The sequence below is a fragment of the Beta vulgaris genome, chromosome 2 (genome assembly GCF_026745355.1).
Source record: "Beta vulgaris subsp. vulgaris cultivar EL10 chromosome 2, EL10.2, whole genome shotgun sequence".
In the NCBI taxonomy this organism is placed as follows: domain Eukaryota; kingdom Viridiplantae; phylum Streptophyta; class Magnoliopsida; order Caryophyllales; family Amaranthaceae; genus Beta; species Beta vulgaris.
In genome coordinates, this window is record NC_079203.1 from 53,536,890 (window position 1) to 53,560,884 (window position 23,995).

At 34.4% G+C, this 23,995-nt stretch overlaps 2 protein-coding genes across 2 annotated transcripts; both read left to right on the top strand.

Annotated features, from left to right (window-relative positions):
- Window positions 1-14,101: 14,101 nt before the first annotated feature.
- Window positions 14,102-16,907, top strand: LOC104883684 (FBD-associated F-box protein At5g27750-like). Its single transcript, XM_010668237.1, has 3 exons — window positions 14,102-15,382; window positions 15,550-15,792; window positions 16,818-16,907. Exons 1-3 carry the CDS (start codon window positions 14,102-14,104, stop codon window positions 16,905-16,907), a joined length of 1,614 nt encoding a protein of 537 aa, XP_010666539.1.
- Window positions 16,908-19,650: 2,743 nt separating this feature from the next.
- On the top strand, window positions 19,651-23,539 carry LOC104905319 (hypothetical protein). The gene is made up of 5 exons (XM_010693816.3): window positions 19,651-20,190; window positions 21,379-21,640; window positions 22,714-22,812; window positions 22,910-23,112; window positions 23,322-23,539. Exons 1-5 carry the CDS (start codon window positions 19,763-19,765, stop codon window positions 23,395-23,397), a joined length of 1,068 nt encoding a protein of 355 aa, XP_010692118.1. The 5' UTR covers window positions 19,651-19,762; the 3' UTR covers window positions 23,398-23,539.
- The last annotated feature ends 456 nt before the right edge of the window (window positions 23,540-23,995 follow it).

Here is a 23,995-nt window from a genome sequence, read left to right on the forward strand (position 1 = left end):
TATAGTACATGGTCTCTCAAGTGGTTCATGTGTTGATCGATGTATTGGTCCCTTGGTATGCTTAGTTTTGTGGCGATCTATATGGTGTGATTCAAGCATTAATAAATGGTAAGTCAAATGAATTATTTAGCAACTAGAATTTTAGTGTAGGAACTAAGTTTTGTTTTTAATGTTGCTATTAGAATTATAGTGTTAGGAAACTTGTTAGCAAGTCTAATCATATCATGCGGCAAGGAGTTTTTATCTTTTAGCATCCTTACTTTTAGGTATTTTTTTTTTTAAATAACTACTCCCTCCGTCCCAAAATATATTTCCCATTTTCATTTTGGGTGTCCCAAAATATAGTTATCATTTTCATATTTAGTTTCATATTTTCCGTAATTTACCTAAAAAAACTGTGTCCCATCATTTATTTGCTTCTTGAATTTTGTTTTTTCCTTTGTTTATTCAACCAAAATGTTACAATTAATGCTCTCCCACTAATCATTCTCCATTCTCTCTCCTAAAATCATTCTTCATGGCAAGGTTTTTTATCATGGTTGTGAATCAAGTTACTAGCTAGGATGAATGGAGGAACGAAATGGATAGGAAAGGATTTAAACCATAGTCGTCTTGATTATTTTTACTGGTTCTTGATGGTCATTTTTGTAATGAATCTTTGTGTCTTTGTGTTGTTGGCTATTATGCTAAGAATTATAGGTACAAAAGTGTCCAAACAAGTCTGGTTATTGTAGATGATTCTCTTCATGGTGAGAAGAAAATTGATTTAGGTGGTGTTTAAAGAGAAACATAGATAACTTTGACACTAAATGTTTGGTCATGTAAAGGTTTGGTGAGTCGATTTACCATCTCATTATTATTATTATTATTATTATTATTATTATTATTATTATTATTATTATTATTATTTTATTATATTATTATTATATATTATTATTATTATTATTATTATTATTATTATTATTATTATTATTATTATTATTATTATTATTATTATTATTATTATTATTATTATTATTATTATTATTATTATTATTATTATTATTATTATTATATACAAGTCACTCTTACTTTGTTTAACTGTCCAAGCTAATCACGAGTAATTTAAAGTGAAAAAAATAATTAAAATGTGTATCTAGGGACCTCTCTTTCAATGCTAATATCAATATATCATATAGTGTTTTAGAAACAAAAATTAGGAATTAGAGTTGGCTCAAGTGGTGAGTTTTCCCATTTTTTCTAAAAAGATTTAGGATTCAATTCCTACCCCAAGCATTTGCTTGAGATTTAAGGGGGGGAGGGGGGTATCTGGCTTGTAATGTGCCTCTGGGTGGGGGTCATGTGCGAGGACTAGAGATGTAAATGGATCGGGTTCGGGGCGGGTGGAGCTTCACCCGCATCCATCACCCGCTACCATCCGCACCACCCGATCCATCCATCACCCGGAAAAATCACCACCCGAATCCATCCATCCATTTACTTTCGGGTGAACGGATGGATCGGGTTATAATCGGGTGAAATTACCTCAATATAATGCTAACCATAAAATTTCAGAAAAATAAAGTTTAAATCGATAAAACCATAGATCCACAACCACAATTCAAATTAAGTTCAAAATCACAGTAATTTGCATATAAAAATTAGGAAAATTAGGTTGGACATTGGGCTTTTAGATTTGGACATTTAGTTGGGCCTTGAGGATTGGACCAAAAATATTTTTTTTAAATAAACGGGTGATGGGTCGGATTAACGGGTCGGGTGATGGATGAAAATTGTCCACCCGAATCCGATCCATCACCCGCATCCGTTAATCCGTCACCCGTCCACCATCCGTTTAAACCGGGTTTTTCACCCGTCCATTAGAACGGATGGACCGGGTGACCGGGTGGTCCACTGGATATTGCCATCTCTAGCGAGGACAGCCCAGAGGATTTCTTCTTACTGATTTTTTTAAAAAAATATAGTGTTTAAACTTCAATAAACAATTCAATTTAGGGTGGGTGAGGGCCCTGTGCAAGGGCAACCTAGAGGATTTCTTCTCACCAATTTTTTTAAAAAAATATAGTGTTTAAAAGTCAATAAACAATTCAATTTAGGGTTAATCTATGCCTTATGATATAGGTTAGAAAAGACCTTATTGTTAAGTAGTACTCCCTTTAAATTTTTAGTTTGTTCACTTAAAATCTTGACACCATTCACAATAAGAAAATAATTCTTGTAATTATTCTCAACATATATAAGAAAAAAAAATAATCGCATAGGGTCTTATTTGATTCATCTCAAATGAGTACTCCCTCCGTAAGTCCCCTTTCCTTTTAAAGTGTCCCAAAATATAAGTCTTGTTTCTATTTTCAATTAATAATTATACCCAAAATACCCTCATGAAAATAATTTAACTCCAAAAAAGTCTTCATAATTTTAGCTTCCAATGCACCATTATTAATGATAAAATAGAATCTTATAACCATTAAACTCCTCTACACATTAGACTATGCAATATTAATTTTAAGTTTTTATTTTTTGTTAAAAAGAAAAAAACAATGTAAGTGTACCCAATAAAAATGAATCTTTTTATTTAAATAAAACAAGATTCTAGTTTACCTTAATTCCCGTGTAAAAACAGAATCAAGACTTATATTATGGGACGGAGAGAGTATTTTATTGATATTTAATCGTTATAATTTTTACTAACATGTCATGAAAGATACTTAAGGATTGTTTATTTGGCTTGGCCTCCTCAACATAAAAAAAAAAAATGAAACATACTTAACGTCACAAAAATGCATTGACAAATTAAACGCCCACAATTTAAATGGGAAAACTAAAAAAAATTAGAGCTGATCAACTCCAGCTCGGCCCCATCCGATTTTTGGGCGGGTTTGGGCAGAATTTTTGGTCCGCGTTCGGGCCTGGTCTGATTTTTTGCTTTGGGCAAGTCAAAAATAACTTTCTAGTCTATTTTTGGCCCAAAATAGCGGACTTTGGGCACAAACCGATGGGCAAATTTTTTAGACGCGACCCAATCTAAATCCGGCCCTGCCCATGATCACCTCTAAAAAAAAAAGGGATGGAGTATTAAATATATTTTTCTATCTTTAGCTTTTATTCCTGTATTATCTTGTATATTGTTAGTTTGTTACAATCTTCCGATATCTGATATTAGTCGGTTACTCTCTTTATTCACACTTATATCATATCATATCATAACTTTTATCTTCAAGATTTGGTTAGGCTGTAAATCCCTTCATCCCTTGGTAGTTTTTCTTCAACGTTAGGAACACCATTAATAGTATAGTATGAAAGAGATCAGCGAGAAAGATCGGATATCAAAACTACCAGAACATCTCAGATGTCAAATACTCACTTACCTCTTCACTCATGAAGCCGCAGCAACTACCATCCTCTCGCGTTCATGGAAGAATTTATGGCTAACCCTTCCACATTTACGGTTAGCAAATTCGTTCTTCCACAAATCTATTAAACACACCCCTAACATCTCAAATGAACAACTTCTCAATAGTGTCGATCACCTACTTACTAGACGGTCTAAGTGTAGTGTACGCCATAATTACATAACATTGGAAAAACTTACACTTCATATCCCAACATTTGATCTTAATCTTATGATTTACGATGTCCCGAAATCACTAATTTGCATAGTCAATGACCTTCTTGTTCGTGCAGTTAATGAATTCCGAGTGAAAAAGCTTGATTTTTCAGTTGGTCAATCTTATGACTACTACTGCTCTGAACCCAAATTTGAGGGTACACATTTGCCTATATTCTCATTGGGTTCCTTGAAACAAGAAAATATTACTGACTTGAAATTGAGGGGATGTATGCTTACTTTGTCTTGTTTCGAAACGAGGTGGTGTACGCTAAGGTGTCTATCTTTGAGACTTGTCACTGTAAATCAAGGTGTACTTGATAGTATCACTCGTAACTGCAATCTATTAGAGTTTTTACAATTGAGACATATAAGGAGTGAAAGTGAAATGGACACATTACATGCCTCGTGTCTCAAGAGACTTGTTACTCTACGCATTTATTTGACAGAAATAAAGAAGGTAGAGTTAGATAACCCTACTCTCGAACACTTCGAATTCGTCAATTTATCTATACTAGTTGTTGAGCCGTGCGCCATCCATAATCTAGCGTCTAGCAAGGGGTTGATTGTTTTAGATATCTCGAATGCCATTATAACCGATAACGAGTTGCTTATGATCAATTTTGCTCATTTCTCCAAGCTTAGGAAACTCTTTCTTATTGAATGTCTTGGATTCAAGAGTGTTAGAATTTCAAATAGATTTCTAAATTCTCTAAAATTGTGTACAAGTTATACTTACCCTTTGGAGGAATTGGAGATTATGGATGCTCCTGCATTGCAGAATTTACAAGTGTGGCCTCACATTCGAAGGATTAAACTTCACTTGAATTGGTACCACCAAAATGAACACAGTGATGCATTTGAATATGAGAAGTTAGTTAAGTTTTTGGGCACTTTTCATGTAGCAGGAGAGGCAGTATTGAATCATTTGGAAGTACAGTTCACAGAGGTTGGTCTACTTGCCAAGTATATATAACATATACTTCGTCTGTTCCATAATAAAAGCTCTCACATAAAAGAGAGAAGTGTTTCACTTATTATGAAACGGAGGAAGTATACAATCATGTGGATTGCTTATAATTGTTTTGTCGATTTTGTGCAGAGTTTGCCATCCGATGTAATATCATACTATGTGGTTCCTCCCCATATAAGACACAGCTTAAGTTGTTCTCCCCTCTACGGTGGCAAGAACTTGAAAATCAACTACTTCGCGAGGTCTTGGAAAGAAGATGACAAATTCGAAGGCCTTATTGATGGTCTACTTTGGCTTTCGCGTCCAAAGACAATAACTATCAAGTTGTATCAGCAAAGGGGTGAGATAATGGTGGACTCAAAGGAGCTTAAGGTATTACATTAAGTGTATCTATTATCACCAGTACAGTATTAAGACGGTATTTGGTATAGAAAAAATTGATTTAGGAAACAAATTCAAACAAACGTTTTCATTTTTAATTGTTTTGTATGAGTGTTAAGTAACAAATACCGTTTTCGGAGGGATTCACAATCCCCAATTTGTTACCCTTATCAAACTAGTGGAAACAAATAGGGGTGTCAATCGAGCTGGACAGCTCACGAGCAGCACGAGCTCGACTCAGCCAAAGCTCGGTTAAAGCTCGACTCGAGTTGGCTCGTGCTCGCTTGAATCAGCTCGAAACTCGATAATTTACAGAAAAATCAATAATTTTCTGCGTTAAATCTTTGAAAGCCAAAATTAACCTTGACACTTAATATAATAAATTAATACACTTTAACAATATATAATATCCGTAAAAAAAAAAATATAATCAATAATTTTCTTTAAAAAAATTGAAATTCAAGAGTGCCAAAACATTAAACGAGCAGCTCGTGATCGACTCAGCTCGACTCGAAACCTAACGAGTAAGAGTCGAGCAACCCCCAGCTCGCAATCGACTCGCTCGATAAGTACCCCTAAAAACAAATCACGTTTTCTTCCTCAATCATAAACCTCTCAATTGTTTCCATTCCGGCCACTAGGATTCCAAACAACTATTAATAACAGTTATTATTTACATTTCCCCTCATCCAAATCCTTTCCATTCCGTTTCTATTAATCATACCAAACACTACTTAAGAGTTTACCATTTGAGCCAAAACATGTGTTTAGTTTCTTGTGTCCTTTTTACTCTCACTTATGCATGTTTGTAATTAGTTATACTAATTAGTATGTGTGTGTTTTCTTTTGTGATCAGTTTGAGTATGCAGAGGACGATGATAAATCAAAGTGTGATCATTGCAAACCTCATCCAGTAAGATGTTTGCAGCATTGCAGGGAGAAGTGCCATTCTTGCAAACGAATTCCATATAGATGTTGGCGGCATTATTTAAGAGAAGTGACAATTATGAACAAGTTAGATCAAAGGACTCCCATTACAAGTAAACATGATGATGAAGCAGTACAATTCTTCAATACTGCAACAATGTCTCGAAATGTCAAAATAAAAATATGTGGGGATGTCTCTTGAATTTGATTATTGATAGTACATGGTCTCTCAAGTGGTTCATGTGTTGATGATTGATCGATGTATTGGTCCCTTGGTATGCTTAAGTTTTGTGGCGATCTATATATTGGCTTCCTGAAAGGATCAGTACATGTTGTGGTTCAAGCATTAATAAATGGTAAGTGAGTTATTTTAGTATAAGAACTAAGTTTTGTTTTTAATGTTGCTACTTCTTCCGTTTCATAATACTCGTTAGTCGTTACACTTTTTGTCGTGGGAAGTTTCACATTACTTATTATACTTTCTTTTTGGGCAGTAAACTATCTCTATCTCTCTCCTCTCACATGGGTCCCTTTTCTTTTTACTCTTTACTTCTTTCTTCTCAAAAATTGCCTAAAAATTTGTAAATTGAAAAATGTAACAAGGAGTATGAAACGAAGGAAGTATTAGTTATAGTGTTAGGAAACCTTTTAGCAAGTCTGATCATATCATGCACCAACGACTTTTTATCTTTTAGCATCCTTTTATGTATTTAGGATTCTAGGTATTTTTTTTGTTATATAATATGCTTTGGCCATATGTTGTAGTCATGGAAGTCTGTTCATGAGTTTGTCTTGGCACCAAGGTTCAATGAGAGAGCTTAAGTGTGGTTACTTTTTTTTTTTTTTTGTAAACATGGCCTTTCATTCCTTACGTAATAATGTTAAACACATTACAATCCGAAGTTAAATATTCCATACAACTAGTTTTCCACCCGTGCAAAAATGCACGGGAAGTTTATGTTTTTGATTTAATTTTGTATATCAAATAAGAATGTGTATATATTATGTTATACATGGTAAAACACTGCAAGTCTGCATGTAGCATTTATTGAAGAGGAAACACGAAAAAACCCTGTATCTCAACGAAGTGAATGAACATCACAAATGAATTATTAAATGACAATAATAATAAGAGTATTTTAAAAACATTTTGAACCACTTCTTTGTACTATACGTTTGTGGTAACATTTGAGTTTTCACGTTCTTTATCAGCTACTAATGTTTTTCAAACCCTTTTTGCTAATAACTCTTGATATGACAATATATATTTAAAATTATATAATACGTCCCTTGAAATCATGGTGTATCTATATTTATATAAATATGTAACGAAATAGTATAAACATAAAAGTAGAGCAGGCAACCAATATTTAATAAACAGGTTGAAATACTCAACCCTGACCCGACCTATTTGATAAACGAATTACCCGTTTAACCCATTTAATCATAAATATTATCATACAAAAAATTAATTATTTTCTTAAAAGTATATATGAGAGAGTTCATTGTTGAAAGTATACATGTTTAATATTTCTTATAATAATTGTGACCAATTTTAGCAATATTTATTTTTTAAACCAAATTTTAGATTTATCAATATATTTTTCGAAAATTTTCTACATATATGAAAGTTAATAAAGTCAAAGCATGACAATTTCGAGTCGAAAATGTCAACCTTAACCTACTTGTTTAATCAATGGGTTAGAAAATCGGTCAAAATTCCAACCCTAACCTGCTTATTTTGGGTTAGGTTCGGGTCGTATTTCGTATTGAGTTAGCTTTTGCAAACCTTACATAAAGTAGTGACATTATAATTTACCCTGTATAGTAAATGTAAATTAACAAAAAAATTAAAGAGAAAATACATTTTTCAATTTAATTTATTAAAAAATAACCGTAACTCATCTTATCAAATAGACAATAAATTTCATTTATTTGTAATATATAAATGAAATATATTTGTAATGTATAAATTTTTTTCTAATATATACCTAAAAAATGAATATAGAAATATCAGTTATTAATGTTCTTCAAACCCTTTTTGCTAAAATCTTGATATGACAATATATATTTAAAGTTATATAATACGTCCCTTGAAATCATGGTGTATATATTTATATAAATATGTAATGAAATAGTATAAAAATAAAAGTAGAGCAGGCAACCAAGTTGGGCTGGCAATCAGTTCAGGTTTGGTTGGATTTGCGTTCGGGTTTACTAAACATTTAATAAAGAGGTTGAAATACTCAACCCTGACCAGACCTATTTGATAAACGAATTACCCGTTTAACCCATTTAATCATAATTATTATTATACAAAAAGTTTCATGTATATTGTAATATATAAATGAAATATATATTGTAATGTATAAATTTTCTTCTAATATATACCTAGAAATGAATATAGAAATATCCTACACGATATTATGATCTTGTAATGAGAATTGTATAAATAATTAAAATGGGTTTAACCTTAAACAAAGAATTAAATGGCTTGTTATCTAAAATGATATGATATTGTATTAGAATAGTCTAAAATTGGCTTACAACCCGTGCGATGCACTACACTGAAATATAAATTATCTATAATAATCAGTATTATTGTTACTATTATCCATATAAATGATTAAATGGTACTAAGTTAAAAGCACATACATTGCTTAGGTTAATTTAATTAACTTAAAGTGACATTTAGTGGTCAAACTTGTTCAAACTTGCTTTAAGCTCACATAAATTTTCTTACAATGAATCTAATTGTTTATATCAATATTGTTACATATTAAAAAAAATATTTATTCCCCCTAGATAGCATGGTTTTCATTTGCGGGTCAGCAAAATATGTGCTGATAATTAATATCTAACATATATCTAAGAAAAAATATGAAAACCCAAAATGTTTCAATTTAGAAATTGAAATTTTGTGATATTTACATCAGAATCATGAAGTGATCATACACAACTAAATATTGAAATAATTTAAGAAAGATATAAATGAGAAATAAAAGATTAGATGGCTTTTAAAATTTGTTACTATTGACTTTGAAATAATTTACATCTTGACTATTTGAGAATAATTTAAATAAGATTATCTGGACCCGTGCATAATGCACATGAATTTTTTTTAGTTCTCAAATAGTTTTTTTAATTCCAAAATTATTGGAATGACTACATTTAAAATTGAAAGATTATAAATTGTAAATTTATATTTCATGCTATAATCTTTTCATTAGGACTGTCAAAATTAAAGCTGATCCAATATGATAACCTGACTTGAATCTAACCTGAAAATTTCGAATTTGGGTTAAAATTTTCGACCTGAAAAAAAAAGATGGGTCAGCCCAACCTGACCGGAAAAAATAATGGGTTAGGTTCAGGTTGAATTTTTGAACCTCAAAACAACCCGAATAATCTGACTTTGAAGTGGGGTCAAATTCAAGGCAGGCCATGTTTATCTAACTTGTATTAGACCAAACTCGTTTCTTGAATATTCTAAATTTGATTAAGTTGGCATATGAATTCAAGGCTCACTCAATATGTTGAATTATTGCAATGATTAAATTTAAAGTCAGGTCATTTTGGGTTGGTTTTGGGTCAACCTGAAACCGAAAAGGTCGTCAAATTCTAATTTTCGACCTGAAATCAGAATCAAGTCAAGTTTGGATTAGGGGTAAGTGATCCGAAATAGAAATCAGGTGAACTTGAAATTAATCCAACTCGAACTTATTACTACCCCTACATTATTAATGTAGACAAATGACACGTAAAGATAATTATTGTATACTACAATAATATCTAATAATAATGTACTCTACTGGAGTAATAATTAAGCAATATAAAAATTTGTGAAAATTATCAATCCGCAACTCCGAAATAAATTGTCTACATTATAAATCAAAACCTACGACTACGGGTAAATTACATAAATGGTAATGTAAAATGGTAAGTTATATCAATATTAACATTTTTTTTTGAAAGAGTATATCAGAATTAACATTTTTTATTATTAGTTAGCAACCTTGCCGGAATTATAACGAACTAATATGATTATAAAGCAATTCCATTTGCTGAGTTAAACTTACCAAATTTATAAGATTGTGATTGATCCATTTTACACGTGGCACTAAAAAATGAGAATAAGTATAGTGATGACATGTGGCGAAATGAGTAATAGCCTGACACATAAGCAATTTTAACTTTGCTTTATATATATATATAGATAACTAGCGGGAGTGGGGAAAATCCTAGTTACAAAGCTATCATCATCCATGGTCCTACAAGCTTTGGCCATGTGGTCCGCTACTTGATTAAAATGCCTGCTACAATGTTTAATCTGAACCTCCGGGTTCCTGGTAGTCCACTGCCTGCATACGTTAATCAAATTAGAAAACAAGTCAGTTTGCCCCCCTTTGAGGAGCTGGATCACGTCCTTACAATCAGAGTATATAATAGCCGTCGGGAGATTATATTTCTCCACAAGGCAGAGGGCTTCAAATACTGCTAACAATTCTGCTGCAAGTGAGTTGTTAGTATAAATCTTTTTCCCAAAACCCCAAACCCATTGTCCATAACCATTACGAATCACACCACCAATTCCTGCGGCCTGGAGAGTACCAACAAAAGATGCATCAACATGTATCATCAAGGAGTGATGCGGGTGAGCAAAAATGAGCGGATCCCTAGTTATAGTAGGCGAACTTGTGGCATTAAGGTGATCCTTCACCCTAACTCTAGCCCTGAAGCATATCACCCTGAAGGACGATGGGTTTTGGTTTTTGAAGATACCGTCATTCCTATCCTTCCAAATTTCATGACAAAGATAGGGAAACAGGCATCCCCAAGGAAGCTCCCAAAAGCTCTCCTGCGAGTGCATATTTTCTCTAATCCAATTTCTAAAGTCTGGGTTCGTTCCTACAGGCATCCCAGGCCATCCCAGACCTCCCGACTGTGGCTACACTCCCGAATAATATGGGCACTATGCTCCGGGTGGGACTGACATCTGGGACAAGACGGGTCTTGGGTCATACCTCTAACCACCAGGAGGTGCCTATGGGGAATGCGGTCGTGCCAAAGAAGCCACATGAAAAATCTGATTTTTGGTTCACACATACCCTTCCATATCCACGACAGATCGTTCTGCGAATTTTGCAAGATGGGTAGTTGGGCCATGTAGGCCCTTTGAAGCATGAAGCCCTTGTGGTTAACAAAGTTAGGGATAAGGAGATCCTCGGGTGCATTGTGAGGGGGGGGGGGGGAACGATACTAAGAATATGGTTCTTGAGACATAGTGGAAGAGAGAGAGTAAGGGACGATAAGTCCCACTTACCAAGGCATACCAGACTATCGACCTTCCTAACACTCTCCTCAGGGATAAAAGGACCTTGAACCCACCCACGCAATGGACCTATTGAGAGCCAATCATCATGCCAAAAGTCAATGCTTCTACCATCCCCTAGGCTCCATGAGCTATTTTCTCTCAGCAGGTCCCACCCTTGCCCTATATTTTTCCAGATCACCGACCCATTTTGGAATTTAGTCACCTGATTTCTGTACATGTACTTTGAGCGAATACACTGTTGGGCCAAACTAGGTTGGGATTGTGCTAACTTCCAACCAAGTTTGGCCATGTACGCTCTATTCATAAATTTTTGACTTCTAATACCCATCCCCCCTGGTCCTTAGGCATGAAGGTGATTTGCTTACTAACCAGGTGAATTTTCTTTTTCCCCCCCTCCTCACCCCATAGGAAGTTGTTACAGATTGAGTCAAGGTCATTGAGGGTACTAGCCCGGAGGGAGGTAGCCTGCATATAATAAGCCGGGATCGTTGATAAGGTTGAGGAGATAAGGCACATCCTGCCCGCTTTAGATAAGAATTTTGTTTTCCAATTTGCCAGTCTAGCTCTGACCTTCTCTACAATGAACTGGACCTGACTTCGAGAGGGGCGCTTATGGGAGATTGGAAGGCCCAAATAGGTCCCTAAGTTTGTGGTTTCCTCAACATTAAGGGTTTCCATGAAGAGGTTTCTATGTTCCGTCGGGGTGTTGGGGGAGAAAATGAGTTTGCTCTTAGCTTCATTAATCTTTTCCCCCGAGTCATTACAGAACCTCTCAAGCACTCGTCGAACGGCAAATGCAGTATCCTCATCCACACAAAATAGAGTTGTAAGAATACTCTATTTTGTGTGCAGACTTGTTTTTGAGAGTCCGTTTGTGTGTATGAGAGTAATATAATTCTCTTGTTAGTTTTCTCTATCTTTATTAGTAGATTTGTTCTAATAGTATATATTTGATGATCAATATTATTGGTTCTTAATAAATACTACCTCCGTTTCTTAATAAGTGCAACATTTCTCTTATTTGGAATAGTCACAATAAGTGCAACCAAGCTCAAAATGGTAAAAAAAGTTTAATATTATTACAAATATGCCACCAAAAAGCAAGAGGGAACCACAACTTTTTTGTTTCATCACTTGAGTTACTCTACTTTATTGTAGTCCCAACTTTCTCTCTCTACATTCCTTGGTATTCCTCCACTTTCTCTATGTTGTACTTATTAAGAAACGGAGGAAGTATTTGACATTGTCATCTTTTTCCACACAAAAATCAATAGTATGATCTTAACATCTTAAAATTAGACAATATTAATATACTAAATATTGAGATAACACAAAACAATAATATGGATTATAATACTCCCATACACACAAAGCAATAGTATGAGATAAAACATTACCATTTTTTTCACGTGATAAAAAGAGCGGAAATCAAACAAATATTTGATGACTTGACAATCTTTATGTGAGGGCTTTCGATGTTTCTAGGAAAAATCTTTCATGAGATACTTTTTGTTACATGATTAACAGAGGAAGAAATAATTGTATCAAAATTAATTAATGAGTAATCAATAATGGTACCATTTTTAATATTATTACCATTTGGAAGTGAAAAAGTTTAACATGTGTATCTAGAGACCTATCCTTCAATGCTAATATCAAATAGTAACATTCAATAAAGATTTTTTGACAAAATAATAATTCCTTTGGTATTTTAATTGTCATACGTTATTATATTTTTCTTTATTAACATACTTACATACAGTATATAACTATCATAGGTTATTAAAAATTAAAAAATAGTCATGTGAAACATGCAAATTTTGTAAAAGACAGCATGGCAGATTCTGATTCTTTATATCAAGGATAAGCTACACGATAAATGAATATGATGAAACTATACAATGTTAATATTTTTTTTAAATATAAAGTAAGGAAAATAAATTTTAGGAGACCCTCCTCGCGAGAGGAACTCCTAAAAAGTCATTTACAAGAATAGATTAGGAGGCTGGATACAAGACTAAACATTTCAGAATTAAATGTCCAACATATTATTGGAATGAGGATTCGAACCCTTGGGCAATACCCTCGAATTCGATGTAGTACTCCACTGAGCTACCACCTCTCTCTCTCATAATAAAGAATCATATTATTCCTATAAACTAGCACTCAAATTTAGGTGTTTGCCAAAATAATAAAAAGTTGAGACAATTATAAAAAAAAATGAGTAAAAGTTGGTGTTACTTCATGGGTAACATTTTTCCACCAAAGAAATGAACAAAATAAAAAAGTGGGGCTCTATTTGATAATGAAAAATAAAGTAAATGAAAGAAAACAAAATTAAAAAATTATAAAAGCAAACCATCAGTCAAGATGTTGCCAAAAAACAAAAAAAAAAAAAAAAAAGAATGCAAAGGAGATACAAGAAAAAAGAACCATATAAATCTCTTCATGTGATTCGAACCTGCGTCGAAAAAAAACAAAGTCACTGAACCCATGCTTGCAACAGGACCACTGAACCTAACTTCTACAACTCATTTAATGTCGTCCCAAAATATTTCTAAATTCTAAGTCTGTTATTTGTTTTCGATTTTTCGTGACTTTTCCTTCTTTTCCTCCAAAATTTTGTGGTTATCTTTATGTGAGCTTTATCGAAAGTCCTAGTTTAAGAATACTTGAAATTGTTTAATTTAGGTAATTTAAGTTAGTATCGCTTGTTTTGAATATGTATACTTTCTTTGCACATTGCAATTAGGAAACCTAATCCTAATCGGAGTAACAATTACAATCAATAATCTATATAAATGCAAGGCCTTATATCATAACTTCCTACAAGATTTTCACTTAACAAAAATAATAGTATTAGTATAGCATGAAAGTTATGGTAGCAATGAAGAAGCAGAAAACCAGCAACAAAGATCGGATATCCGATTTACCGGAACATCTAACACATCAAATACTCAATTACCTTCCCATCAATGACGCCGCGGCGACCGCCATCCTCTCGAGTTCATGGAAGAACTTATGGCTAACCCTCCCCTGCTTAAGGTTAACAGAAGGTTTCTATTCCATTAGGCAGAATAATCCTACAATCTCACATGAACAAATTCTCAATAGTGTCAATAACATCTATACTAGAATGTCCAAATGTGGTGTTAACTACAATAACATAACGTTAGAAGAGCTTAAACTTCATATCCCAATATTAGATCTTAATCCAAATACTTACTATGTATCAGAATCATTAACTACCCAAGTAAATAACCTTCTTGTTCGTGCAGTCAATGATTTCCGAGTTAAGAAGCTTAATTTCTCAATTGGACAACTAGATGACTACAATTCTGAGCTTAATTTTACTGGTACATACTTGCCTATATCTTCATTGGGTTCATGGAAACAAGATAATATTACTGAGTTGAAATTGAGGGGATGTATGCTTAATTCTTGCGTCGAAACGAGGTGGTCTACAGTAAGGTGTTTATGTTTAAGATTTGTGACTATAAATCAGAGGGTACTTGATAGTATCACTAGTAACTGCAGTGTATTAGAGTCTCTGAAATTGGAATTTATCTGGGGTGAACATGGAATTGAAATGGATGTATTACATGCTTCTTGTCTCAAAAGACTTGTTACTCTATGCATTGTTGTGGGACAAAAGAATCTTTTTAAGAGGATTGAGTTAGATAATCCCAATCTTGAACACTTCGAATTCGACGAACAATCAGGAGATGATGGGTCCTGTGTCATCCATGATCTAGCTTCTAGCAAGGGGTTGATTGAATTGAATATAGTTAATGCCATTATAACTGATGAACAGTTGCGTATGATCATCAGTTATTCTCATTTCTCCAAACTAAGGAAACTTTTTCTTAGTAGATGTGATGGATTGAGGAATGTTCAAGTTTCAAATAGCTTTCTAGAGTCTATAGAATTAATATTCATACATTCTCTTTGCCCTGTTGAGGAAATGGAGACTATTGATGTTCCTGCATTGCAGTATTTGTGCACGTCGCCTTATATTCCAAGATTTAAACTTCACTTGAAGTGGTACCACAGAAATGAACACAATGATTCATTTGAATATGAGAACTTGATTAAATTTCTAGGCAACTTTAATGTAGCAGGAGACACAGTGAATCATTTGGAACTGCAGTTTACAGAGGTTGGTCTACTCGGCCTCTTCTTTTCGTCCATTATGAAATAAGTGAAAAACTTTTATATAATATGCGACTTTTTTGAGGAAAGTGTTTTACTTATGGTAGAACGGAAGAAATATAACATACAATCTTATGAAGTGCTTACAATTATTGTTTTGTCGATCTTGTGCAGATTTTGCCATCCGAGGTAATATCATACTATGTGGTTCCTGCTGATATAAGACAGACAATAAGTTGTTCTCCCCTCCATAGTGTCAAAGACTTGAAAATCAACTATGTCGCATATTCTTGGAAAGAAGATGACAAGTTCGATGGCCTCATTGATGGTCTACTTTGGCTTGCATGTCCAAAGACAATAATTATTAAATTGTTTCAGCAAAGAGATCATGTAATGGTGGACTCAAAAGAGCTTAAGGTATTACGTTATCATCTTATTAGTAATAGTAGCAGTGTTTTTTTTCCGGAAAATATGATAGCTATCGCATTTAATTACGTTTAGCTATGAGATAATTAGAGTATTACACACAGTGACACAGGGGAGGGGGTAATAATGTTTCCCAAATCAAAGTTGCATCATATGTTATACAGATACGGATTGAGTGTCTACTCGGATACGGATGTTCAAGTGTCCGACTCAACTATTTTGTAGAAAAAAGTCAAGTTTTTATTTTAAAATGATGTATCCAAGTAAAGCGTCGTATCAGACAAGCCATGATACCCCGTTTTTAAGGTCAATGAAGGTGTCGGAGTAACACTGGTTGCATCTACTCTCTTTCCTTGCTTCTTTGGCAATCAGGTGCCACTGCATTTGTTCCTCGCACTTCATCACTAATGGCCCGTTTGATAGTTGGTTAGAAATTGTGGTAATGAGAATGAGTTGGTATGTAAATTTGCAAAGAAAATCATTGTTCATTCCCATGGTAATGTTTATTTATCCTAAATTGTATATTTTTCTTCTTGAATTTTCATTCTCATCCAATACCACCTTGTTAGGTGGTAATGAAAATTAAGGGTGAGATTACTTCCCCATGGAGAAAAAATACAAACTCAGGGATTGAAATTGTCTCCCCATGAAGATTTTAAGGATGCTTCATTTGTAACCTATACTTAAAATTCATTCCCATTATCGCAATTTATTAACGACTACTAAATGGGCAGTAAGGGAAGCTTCTCTTTTTTAGCCTAATGATATCCTGCATTTTGTAACCAGATTTGTTAGTTTATCACAGCTGTAGCTCTTTGTATCTGTTTATCACCTGACCCTAGCTAAAACATGTGTTTAGTTTCTTTTAGTATTTTTTGCTTTCACTTATGCATGTCTTTAATTAGTTATACTAATTAGTAAATTAAATCATGTGTGTGTTTTCAATTGTAATCAGTTTGAGTATGCAAAGGACGATGATAAATCGAAGTGTGATGATCATTGCAAACCTGGTCTAGGAAGATGTTTGCAGCATTACAGGGAGAATTGTTATTCTTGCGAACGAATTGTTTCAGACAGATGTTGGCGACATTGCTTACGAGAAGTGACAATTATAAACAAGTTAGATCACATAACGCCAATTACAAGAAAACATGATGCTGAAACAGTACAATTCTTCAAGACTGCAACAATGTCTCGGAATGTCAGAATAAAAATTTGTTAGGATTTGTCAAAGGAATTATTTAGCAACTAGAATTTTTAGTATTGGAAGGTTTATTTTTAATGGTGATATTAGAAATTAGAATTATAATGTCTTGAAATTTCTTAACTTGTGTGAATTGTGATCATATTTTTTTTTTTTAATAAGAAGGACACACTTAGGCTAACTCCCTAATCTGGGGCTAGCCTAAAACATCGTTTCGGATGATGAGGGAAAAATCCAAACAGTACGGGGGTGAATTGTGATCATATTAAACAGCATCGACTATTTCTGAAGTAAGTAAAATAAAATCTTATTAAAAAATACATTGTATATAATTTGATCCCATGATCAAAAGCATTATTATTTTCATATTAAGGAGCATCGATTATTTTTGAAGTAAGTAAAAAAAAATCCTATTAGAAAATGTATTGTATATAATCTGATCCCACAATCAAAAGCATTGTTATTTTAAAGTAAAATAATAATAAATGAGGGATATAATTATTCGGATATAACATGCCTAGTAACTAGTTATAATTACTTATATGTGGGTGAGTTTATTATCTCAATTTGCTGAGTTTATTGTAAACTTGAGAAATTCCTTAAACCAAACAAACTCATCATACATGATCAAATTTAAATTTAGCAATAGTATGCGATAGAATATTACTATCGTTTTTCACATGATAAAAAGAGCAGAAATACAGAATATATTTGTTGACTTTGACAATCTTATGAGGGCTTCCAATACTTCCGAAAAAAGCCTTTCATGACATACTTTTTTTTTACATGACTAATACAGGAAGGAAAACTTTATCAAAATTAATTAAGTGTTAATCATAATGCTACCATTTTCAAAATTACTACGATTTGAAAGAGGTTTGTTTTTTAAAATAAAAACTCAGTTTGGTATCAATTGCAAAAACATTTGGGCCCAGCCCCGATCTAGAGTGTTCCACGCGAGTTTCATGTTTCAGATATAGAAGCTGATAACTCCTCCATGAAAGGCCCTTTTAAGGATCTGTTCTTCCCAACTTATTTCGATTCAATTCAATTCAATCAGCTCTGGACTAAAGGCGTTAGCGAGCCAAATCGAGACCGAACATGTTCAGGCTCGGCTCGGCTCCAAAATAGTGGAAATCAAACTACACCGCACATTTGTCCAGACCAACTCAAACCGAACCTCGCAAAACATTTTGGTACGGTTTAACAATTTTTTCCTCCGCAACATTAATTTTGTCATATAAGAGTTAAAAAAAATTGTTCATAAATATAAAGAGTCCAACAAATATGAAGTTGGCTACATAATTAAACATAAATAATAATTTATCAAAACTTTCCAAGTTCTTTACCTCAAACTTATTTTGTCAGTTGTATATTTGTATGCCACCTTGTCAAGTGTATTTAGAAAATTTATTTTTAAAAAATCATATAAAATTGATGTTTGTGGTGCAGTTTCGGTTTACAAAAATTAAAACCTAACCCAATCTGCAAATCGTGGTTTGCTTGATATCATAACCAAAACCGCAAACCAACCCAAAAACGGTTTGGGTTGCGGTTTGGTGCGGTCCAGACCGCACTCTGAACAACCCTACCCCTCTCCCCGTCGAATTCCCCCCTTCGAAGAGGTGAGGGCTGAGCACCACCAACAACACCACTCAACCACCCTAAACACCAGAAACCACCAAAATCGCGGCCCCTCGTTAGAGTCGCGTCCCTCCTCCCTGCTTCTTAAAGAATCGCACCTCCTCCCTTACTCGAAGATGTGGTGGTGGTGTCACGAGGGTGGTTTCGAGTAGGTTGTGGGGTAAGTGGGTGGGTTTGGTTTGGTTTGGTTTGGTTTGTGGTGTTTATTTGAGGGTAGGTAGGGGTTTGTTTTGGCCTTTGGATTTGTTTCCAATGGTTTCAGGGTTAGTGGGGTGGGTCGTTTTTGTGTCTGGTGGTTGTTGGGTTGGTGGGTCCAATTTTGGGTCAAGTGGTTGCGGGATTGGTGGGAGTAGTTTTAGGTTTTGGTGATTATGGGTTTGGTTGCTGGTCGGTTTGTGGTGGATATATGGGGGTGAATGGGGTGGTTTTGGGTGATTTTTGGTGTTTAGGGTGGTTGAATGGTCTTGTTGATGGGGGTTAGGGGAGGGGGATTCGACGGGGTGGGGGCTATGAGGGTGGGGGAGTGGGTGGGGGGCCGTTGGGGTGGTGAGAGTGGGGAGGGGGCTGCAGGAGCGCTACGAAGGTGGAGGGGAAGGGGAGAGGGTGGCTGAAATGGTGGTGGGTACGAGTAGAAATTGAAAATAAAAGAAATTACCTTGCTAATAGGTTACAAGTCATTTGGGTGCATTTTTGGGGAGCTTCCCAATAGTTGGGGGTAATTAAAAATAACTCTTTTTTGACCAAAATTAAAAATAACTCATAATTGAGAGTATTTAAATAACTCATATTTGTTGGGTATTAAAAGCAGACGGGCTAAAATTTTGAGTATTTTGATCCATTTTTCCTTCTTTTAATTATGTTTATGAAAGCAATAAACAAAATAAATATAATGAGACAATATTTTTTTTGAAATAAAATAAATCAAACATCAATATTGATAATTAATTTTATTTAATGAGGTCATTTTTACATAATGAAGGGAAAAAAATCCTCTAAAAACGTCCGAACACAAAAGAAAGCACAACAAAGCGCAGAAACACAGAGAGCCACACGAAAAACAACCCCTGGAAAACTACTCCTTCTCAAGAGAGAGAAAGCTTCAAAGCTCCTTCAATGGCTTCCACAACTAGCATAGCTCTAATTCTCTCTCTCAAACCCTTCCAACTTCCTCAAAAACACCAAAATCATCTTCCTTTTCTCTCTCCTCCATCTTTACGCTCTTCAATTTCTCCAACCACAATTTTCTCTCGCCGGAATCGTATCGTCGGTTGCCTCGTTTCCGGCGTCGGCGGTGGCGGACTTTCCGATACTCGTAAATCGGAATTTTCCAGAGAATTCGCCGTCATCGCTACCATGTTGAAGCGTATCGAACCTCTCGATACCTCCGATATATCCAAAGGTGTTTCTGAATCTGCGAAAGACTCCATGAAACAGACTATTTCTACTATGCTTGGACTTCTTCCTTCTGATCAATTTTCTGTTTCGGTTAGGGTTTCCAAAGTTCCTCTTCATCATCTTCTCGCGTCCTCCATAATCACTGGGTAGTGAATTTTATAATTTTATGCGATTTAGTGATATTTTGATGTTCTCGTGTTTTGATTTTGGTATAGATTGTGAGCTCTGCTATAATTTGTTATTTAGGTTGTAGAATCGCGGAATTTCGTTTCTCAGATCACAGATGTTTGGTAGGAAGTGAAATTTTTGAGCTGGAATCTTTTTTATTGTTATTTTTGTTTATTTTAGGTTAATTTCTATTTTATTTTTTTTTTGTCAATTGTGAAATATGGATCAGTTGTAGTTTTATTGTAGAATTGCAAATTTTGGATTGTCATTTGTTGACGAGAATTGCAATTTTCCAGAGGAATTTACAGTGTCAGTAAATCGGAGAAGTTTATTAGGCGTTGCTATTCTTTAGAGCTGAATTGGAGTGAAAAAATGTTTTGAATAGAATTGCTGGATTCATATATCTAGATGTTGATAGGGAATGCAGTTATGAGGATGTGCTCACCGTGGGTTGTGATTGCGAGGGTTGAATTGTTATCGTTATCGTTGTTCATAAAAAAAAAAAAAAGGGTTGAATTGTTGATATTTAAATTGGTCATTTTGTTGGAATGCAATTTTGAGAATAGATTATCTATACATTCTGCTTTGCTATAGGAGGATTGATTAGTTATAGATTGTTAGTTTCCCTCTTCTTCTCCTTTAGTTGCTGGATTGCGGTGAAATTTGCAATGTTGAGATGGCTTGAACTTCAAAGTAATAGATTTTGGTAGGAAAGCACTTTTTTTTTGGAATTAGTATATTAATTTATTAAATGAGTTCTGTTTGGACTGCTGAAGTGCTGAATTTAGATAGTGAATGTTCTGTTTAAAATGAATCAAGAACGTACTATTACTGGATTATTCGTTTTTGATAGAGGGAGTGCAGTTTTGAGGATTGTTTCTTAGTTGATTGTGTCTATAGTTTTGTAGTATTGAATTTCAAATTGGTCGGTTTCCATAACAAAAGCTATTTTGTAATTGAATGTTATGCAACTTTGGTTTGCTATAGGCTGATTGTGAAGTGGTAGTTGATATTGTTAGATTGTAAAGAGTGTATTAGGTACCGAACAGGCCAACAGTCCTAACTGATAAATTTTGGTAGGAAATGCAATTATATATGTACATATACATTTATTTAATTATATTTGAGATAGCCCATAGCTGATTTTATCTATTTGATCATGATAGGTATACGCTGTGGAATGCGGAATATCGTATATCATTGGTGAGGAATTTTGAACTGTCTATAGATAGTCCGGAATCATACAATTTTGAGAAGGGAAGTGAAGCTTCTGGGTTTGACTTTGAGGGACGAGAGTGTGAAGGTGCAGATATCGATCTAGGTATAGATAGTTCTGAGCAGATTACTTCTCACAGCTTAAACGGTTTGTCTCCAGAAGCTTTGAGATATATCCAACGGTTGGAAGCAGAGTTGAGTTCTGCAAAGAAGGTAAGAATCTATTGATTAGGTGCTGTTTAGAGGCCTCAGTTTTGACTTTTTTTTTTTTTGCAGTAAGCTATTCTATGATAAGAGTTAATACGGTTCGCTTATAGGCTGCTTATGCTGTTGAATTAATTTGTGCTTAATTAGTTTTCAAGTAGGATTGTTTCCAAAGATGTCTTTTGTGAAAGAATGAAATGGAACACTTATAGTATACCTTTGATGGAGGTGCTGATGACATCCAAATCTCTAGGAACAAATCTCTCTTCTTTACCTAGCAGGGTTTACGTGGTTCTTGTGATGTTCTAAACTTCAGCAACTCAACTTGTGGACTCTTTGCTCGTACTTTCTATGGGTGGTTGAGGCACTTGTTGTTTAAGTTGTTTCTTAGACTCTATATCCATATTGGATTAGGGTATGCAAAGCTGTGCTAGATTGGAGGATTAAATCCAATAGGGTACTGTTCTGCCTATCTATACCATCAGTCCCCAAATCATGTCTGAAAGCTTAAGATAGTCTTTTACGCCTGTGGGATGAAACTGAGTTCCCTTTGGTTCTGATTGTTCTGACAATACTTTCTATACATTATCTTGTATTTTCCCAGAAATAATTCCGTGACATTGCTAGCAATCCAATCATATAATGCAGTTGAGCTACAAGCCTTAGTAGTTTGAAAAAGAGAAGAAGATTAGTAGATTATCATGCTTTATGTAGTTGTATGTGAACCAAATGTGAAGATCCTGAGTGCTTTGAAAAAATGTTTTTGACAGTTGATAGAGGAAGTGGCTGCTGAATAAGTGCTTGCTCATGAATATAGAGCTTTTTGCTTTTTCCCCATGACTTTATCTTTCTGATTGGAAAGATCTTGAATACAAACTCACAATAGGAAAACTTAGGTAAAATCTAGAAAAATCGGGAGTAGGTCCAGGATATATATTAAGTTCTTGGAAACTGATTAGCATCATTGATCTGCAATCAAATCGCATATGTGCTCTTGAGGGTCTTTTCAGAATGTTTGTAATTTCTATGTGTGTATTGTAAGACAATGCTGTTTTTTAATTGTGTAAAACCCTTTGTTTCAGGAACTAGATTCTCAGAAGCAGGATTTTTTGCAAATTGAATCAAATAGGGGTAACAACAATAATTTGTTGGAGTACCTCAGATCTTTGGAGTCATCTATGGTGAGTATTTAATATTTGCAGCTTCATGGTAGTGCTTTCTGTTGGCATCTAGAATGTTTCCTGTGCGAGTGAATGATGTCATCTTTGGCATATCCAGGTGTCCGAACTCTCACAACCATCTTCCACAGAGGTAAAAGAAGTTATCCATGAACTCGTTCAAAACACAATACATAGATTCTTCAAAGATGATGCTATGGAGAATATAACCATTGCAAGCATGAAGGATCACCAAGTTGGTAGCAGTGAAAAAAGTGAAATGTTTACCACTTCTAGGGATTACCTTGCAAAACTTCTTTTCTGGTGCGTAATTTCTTGCTTCCAATTAGTCAAGATATCGTCTACATGTCATGAATGTTTACTTGGGTCATCAAGCGACCAAAATTTGTTTATGCTTTGTAGTACATCCACTTCCACCTATTTGCGCTATTTAGTTTACAGTGTTTGTGGAAACTTTGTCTAGTATTAACTTCTTTTTGATCGAGTATAAAGTGTCTTCTCTTTCATTGCAGGTGTATGCTTTTAGGTCATCACTTACGAGGTTTAGAGAACAGATTACACCTAAGCTGTGTCGTTGGATTATTGTGACGAGAACAAAATAAAACCATGTACAATTGTACATTCCCTTTTTCTCACCTCAGAGGGTGTTTGTTATATTCTTCGTGGCAAAAGCCTGTACAAACAATGTTAATTATTCGGATATCCAATCATGATAAATGAGTTAACGAGACACCCTGTCCGAGCAGACACATCCGTGATCCATCCAATGTTTATGAACCAGTGGGTTTGTTCTTGGTTCATCTCCTCCGCCTAACAGGATATTTGTTCTGATCAGAATGTTGAAGATGTCACCTTCGTTGGCCATGAAGTACAATGAAAAACAAAACCCCCCAAGGCCCAAAATACACACAATAACCCTGAATAACTAAAAGGACTGTACAAGATTACAAGTCATATAAGTTACTCCTGTAAAATTTTGAAGTAACAAGATTTTTACTCTCGCTGCTTGAAATTAGTAGTAAACTGCACTAATTCCCGATGGCCAAACAATTTTCACATCTCCTAATATGGCAATGGACATGGTTAATTTTCTTTGGGTGCAAATGTGATAATGATTTATGATTGGATTTCATAGCTATGGTAGTGATTGGATTAAATGATTCATAGTTTGATGGGAAACTCAATA